Below are 5744 nucleotides of genomic sequence, written 5' to 3'. Positions count from 1 at the left end.
AAAGGGATTTCCAACCTGTGTATGAAAGATCTGGAGCTTAAAATCGATCTTTGGTAGTTAATAAAGGTGTTTTTGCTTTATCTACACTAGTGAGTTGGAATGAAGTGCCTGGGAAAATCATAGCTCAACTGGCAGAGGCTGTTGTATATTCCTTTCCACATTCAGGGAGGGGGCGAATTCTATGAGCTTACGCTGTACAGTTCTCTGCACAGGGTAAGACTGTAACATTTTGGGTTTACACTCCAGTGGGGGGTACGAATCTGGTAAACTGGTGGTTAATTTGGCTGCAGCCTCTCTATTGTTGGTTCATGCAGTGGCTGGTTAGAGCCTGCATGTAACTGCAGCGGGGTGTGTCCCTACGTGTGTGGATGCTGGTGTAAGTGTAAGATGGGGAGCAGGTCTGCAGCTTGTCACAGCAGCACAGTGTGAGAGGGGGCACAGACTGGGGGAGTCAGAAGGCTCCACGAAACCCCAGTTCCATGTGGTTCCCAGGGGGGAACCCATCACACTGTAACAAATGCAGTCCAGTCCTAGCCGACACTCACCTTCTCACTGATTGTCTCTTTTGCTGTTAGTAACAGGAAACTGAACAGAAAATCCAAATGATGGCACATGATGCCAGCTGACAATCACACCTTTTCTGACCCCATGACCTACATCCTGACCGGCATCCCGGGTACGGAGGAGTCTCATGTCTGGATCTCCATTCCCTTCTGTCTGATGTACGTTGTGGCACTTTTTGGGAACTCTCTCTTACTATTCATCATAGTAACAGAACGAAGCCTCCATGAGCCCATGTATCTATTCTTGTCCATGCTGGCTGCTGCTGATCTGCTGTTATCTACCACGACAGTGCCCAAGATGCTGGCTGTATTCTGGTTTAGAGCAGGGGAAATTTCTTTTGCTGCCTGCCTGACCCAGATGTTCTTCATCCATGTCAGTTTTATGGCTGAGTCGGCCATCCTGCTGGCCATGGCGTTTGATCGGTACGTTGCCATTTGCAACCCCCTGAGATACACCATGATACTAAACAAGTCTGTGATTGGGAAGATAGGGCTGGCAGTTGTCACAAGAAGTTTCTGTTTCATTTTCCCTGTCATCTTTTTTGTGAAGCAGCTGAAGTTCTGCAGAACCAACCGCCTGCCTCACAACTATTGTGACTACATGGCCATAGCCCGGCTGGCCTGCAACAACATCACAGTCAGTGTCTGGTATGGCGTAGCCATGGCTATTTTAGTAATTGGTTTGGATGCTGTGCTCATTGCTGTATCTTATGGGCTGATCCTCAGGGCCGTATTCCAGCTCCCCACCAAGGAAGCCCGGCTCAAGGCTCTCCACACCTGCGGCTCCCATGTCTGTGTCATGCTGATGTTCTACACACCGGCTTTTTTCTCCTCTTTTGCAAATCAATTTGGGCACATCATCCCAGGTTATATTCTCAACCTCCTGGCCAACCTCTATGTGCTCACTCCCCCCATGTTAAACCCCATTGTTTATGGGGTGACAACAAAAGAGATCCTGAAACGGGTGATCAATGTGTTTCATCGATGCTGCAGCAGAAGCTCCCTGCTGAGCTAAAGGAGGCAACAGAAAATGCTGTGGGACTTGGAAATTAAAGCCAGGTTTTCATTGGAACTATAGGGATGTTTGAACTATGTCCTTCCACTTCGTAAGGTCGAAAGCTGGTCTCTCTCACCTCAGAATTTGGGTCCAATGAAAGCTCTTTCCTCCTCATGTTGTCTCTGTAATATCCTGGGATACACATGGCTACAACAACACTGCTCACTTCCACAAAAAGCAGCCAGACTGAATAAGTCTCTGTTCTAAGTTGAAGGGAAATCGCAAACCAAGAAAGCACAGGCGTAAAGTCACCATGAGAGAGAGAGAGAGAGCACGATGTGTGCGTGGAAAGCAGCAGCCAAGGGAGAGGTGCTATACAGCATGCGAAGTGCACTGTGCTGAACTTTGGGAGACAGGGGCTCTAGACTTCGTTCTCCCTCCAATCTGCTGTGTCACCTTGGGTTCGTTTCTTTCCTTCTTAATTTTCTCTGTGGCAAAGTGAGCACACTTTGGGGCCAGCATGGAAGTTAGGAGAAAGTATCCTCAGGAAGACAGCACAGGGATTACATGGCCCTCCACTGCACAGCCCAGAACCTGAGCAGGAGTGGCTTTTACTGTGTCACCATGGGCCTCCTCGACCTGGAGATCCACCCCAAGAGGACATGTCTAGGGCAGCACAGTCTCCCACACACCACCCAACAGCAAACATGGTGATTCATAATGTTTAAGGTCAGAAGGAACCACAATCTGACCTCCTGTATAACACAGGCCCTAGAATTATACCCAGTCACCCCTGGATCGAACACATTCACTTGATTTTTGTTACAGCACCTTCCACAAATAGATGCAAACTTCTAAATCCCTCTCAGGGTCACTGCTTTCTATCCACCTTATAGTCCATTCATCCAGCCCATACTTCTTTAACTTGCTGGCAAGAATACTGTGGAAGACTATATCAAAAGCTTTGCTAAAGTCAAGATATATCACATCTAGCACTTTCCCTATATCCACAGAGCCAGTTATCTCATCACAGAAGGCAATTAGGTTAGTTAGACATGACTGGCCGTTGATGAATCTATATTGACTGTTCCTAATCACCTTTCTCTCCTCCAAGTGATTCAAAATGGATCCTTTGAGGACCTGTTTCAGGATTTTGCCATGGACTGAAGTTAGGCTGACTGGTCTGTAGTTCTCTGGGTTTTCTTCCTTCTCTTTTTAGAATATGGTTAGATTTGCCTTTTCCCAACCATCCGGGGCCTCCCCCGATCACCCAAAAATTTTGAAGAGACTAGCCAATGTCTCTGCCATCGCATCAGCCAACTCCCTCAGCGTCCTTGGATGCATTAGGTCTGGACCCATGGACTTGTACATGTCCAGCTTTTCTAAACAGTCCTTACCCTGTTCTTTCACTCCTGAGGGCTGCTCACCTCCTCCCCATGCTGTGCTGCCCGTGCAGCAGTCGGGGAGCTGACCTTGCCAGTGACAACTGAGGCAAAAAAAGCATTGAGCACTTCAGCTTTTACCACATCCTCTGTCACTACGTTGCCTCTCCAGTTCAGTAAGAGTTGCCCGACTGTCTTGGCTAATAGCCGTTGATGGATCAATCCTCCATGGACTGTTCTATTTCTTTGTTTCCCCAGTTATCCATGTGTCTCGTTCTTCTTTCAATGCAGTTGTACTTTTGGCCATCACTTCATTCCTCTTACAATGAGTTCCCCAGGTTACATCTCTGTTGTGTGAAAAAATATGTCCTCTTGTTTGTATTAAATCTGCTGCCTATTAATTTCATCAGGTATCCTCTGGTTTTGTATATTGTGAGAAAGTAAATAACATTTCTCTATTCACTTTCTCCACGCCAGGCATGATTTTATAGACCTCTGTCATATTCACCCTTACAGGTCTTTTTTCTAAGCTGAACAGCTCAAGTCTGGGTGCTGGCTGGTGAGTCTTGCCCACATGCTCAGGGTTTAGCTGATCGCCATATTTGGGGTCAGGAAGGAATTTTCCTCCAGGGCGGATTGGCAGGGGCCCTGGAGGTTTTTCGCCTTCCCCTGCAGCGTGGGGCACGGGTCGCTTGCTGGTGGATTCTCTGCAGCTTGAGGTCTTCAAACCAATTTTGAGGATTTCAATAACTCGGTCCTGGGTTAGAGGTTGTTATATTATTGGATGCGTGGCGTTCTGTGGCCTGCCTTGTGCAGGAGGTCAGACTAGATGATCATATTGGTCCCTTCTGACCTGTGAGTCTATGAGTAAGTCTTTTTAGTCATGTTGAAAACCCCCAAGGTAAGAAAGGATTTTGTGGGGAAGCCAGAGGGCCTTGCACCCCAACTCCACAGTTAGCCGTGACTCTCAGACAGAATGGAAAGAGGAAGAACAGACCTTGTTAGCAAAAAACCCCTGTCTTTCAGAAAATTCATCTTGGGAGGACCAGGACAGACATCCTGGACTTCCATCTCTCTGAGTCCCCCACAGCAGACTGCCCAGCTTCCAGTGGCCCGACCTCTGACATGCGCATTACTCCTTCTCCTTGTCTGTGTCTCTCTTCCTAGGCAAATTGTCACATGGTTGCATTCCCCTCCTGGCTCTCAGGTGACTAGGGGCACCGACCATCGCTTACATGCAGACAGCTGGAGCGATGTCACCTGACCCCAAAGGCCTCAGCAATAGTCACACACCTGTATTCCCACCACCTCTGCATTGGTGCAGCACACAGGGAAACTGAGGCACAGACAGTATTCATGCAAAAATGTAAGAATCAAATACACTCACATATAATGTAATGACTTTGTAACAGGTGTGTGCTGGTGCCTAAGGGCCCTCTAGACTGATGTTCAAGACCTGTGGTCCCTGACACACAGACGGTAATGGAGACTGAGTCAAACACGCCAAGGTCAGCCTTTTCTTCTGCCACCTTTTACTATTGCAGCCTATCAAGTCTGGACTGAGAAGACAAAATCTCTGACTCTGCCCCTCACTGACAGAAGTGATCAGGACAGTCGACCTGACCTGAAACACCAAGGGGACATTACCCAGTGATAATCTTAGACTTGCAGGGCTGGAAAGGATCTCATGGGTCATCTAGTCCAGTTCCCTGCACTCCAGACAAACATTTTCCTAAGTGGCTGCTGATTTAAAGGGTTTCAGGTTTGGACGCTGGGGCACCGGAATGTGGGGGGCCAAGGCCCATGGCCCCATCACTTATAGAAGTTGGAGGGTTAAGCCCTCCCAATGCTTACAGCCAGAATGGTGAATGACAGAGGGAGGGGGTGGAGAGACATGAGTGGGGGGCAGGGGATTGGGGAGCAAGGGGTGGGACTGGGACGCAGGGGAAGGGGTGGTACAGGGTGGGGGCTTGGTGGACGGATGATGCGAGGGCGGGGCCCCCTGAATTCTGCAGCCTGGGCTGTCATTCTCAATGCCTTGCTAATGACCAGCAGCAAACCCCTCCAGGTGCTGTTGTCACTCAGCACAACTGAATGTGGAGCTCCCCCCTACCCCCGCTAGATTGCATGTATGCTCCCAGAGCCGCTCATGAATCACACAGGGAAAGGCCCCATCCAAATCCTCCCAGCTCCCAGCCTTCTACCTCAGCAATACACCAACTTGCACTGCTGAAGACGAGCAGTGCACATTTATTAACTGATTCCCCACTTCATCAATGGAAAGTGGATATACACCAGCCTTTGCAACACCTGCGCAGATTTACCACACGCTTCAAGCAAACTCCTTGGTAAAGACAAACTGTCAAATACGTTTACCGACTACAAATGATAGATTTTGAGTGATTATAAGTGATAGCCAAGAAATCAGCTTTTGTCACGAAAATAATATAAAATATAAACACAGAGTATAAACCCTGTTAGACTGGGCAACACCTGGATTAAGCAGTTTTTATCACCACACAGGATACTGCAGTTCATAGCACACACATTTCACCCTTGAAACTTGGACCAGTCCCGTGTGTTGGAGTCTTCAGGGTTCTGAGTGTCCTTGTTGCTTGCAGCATAGGTGGGGGCAGGAGAAAGTCCAAGTGTGGGGTCCTTTTGTTCTGTTTTATACCTTTAGTCCCATGTGCTGGGAGAAAACAAGTCCAGGCATGTCTGGGACACTGCTGAGTCTCCAGGCAAGGTTGAGCAATTCCCCTGGTGTGACCTCATGCAAGTGAGTCATTGAATTGTAGCTCC

The 5744-nt window shown here is 48.4% G+C and overlaps 1 protein-coding gene across 1 annotated transcript; it reads left to right on the top strand.

Annotated features, from left to right (window-relative positions):
• Nucleotides 1–612: 612 nt before the first annotated feature.
• On the top strand, nucleotides 613–1578 carry LOC127047375 (olfactory receptor 52B2-like). The gene has a single exon (XM_050945517.1). It carries the CDS (start codon nucleotides 613–615, stop codon nucleotides 1576–1578), a length of 966 nt encoding a protein of 321 aa, XP_050801474.1.
• The last annotated feature ends 4166 nt before the right edge of the window (nucleotides 1579–5744 follow it).

The sequence above is a fragment of the Gopherus flavomarginatus genome, chromosome 1, assembly GCF_025201925.1.
Source record: "Gopherus flavomarginatus isolate rGopFla2 chromosome 1, rGopFla2.mat.asm, whole genome shotgun sequence".
NCBI classification, from domain to species: Eukaryota; Metazoa; Chordata; order Testudines; family Testudinidae; genus Gopherus; species Gopherus flavomarginatus.
This window is presented reverse-complemented; position numbering and strand designations above follow the sequence as displayed.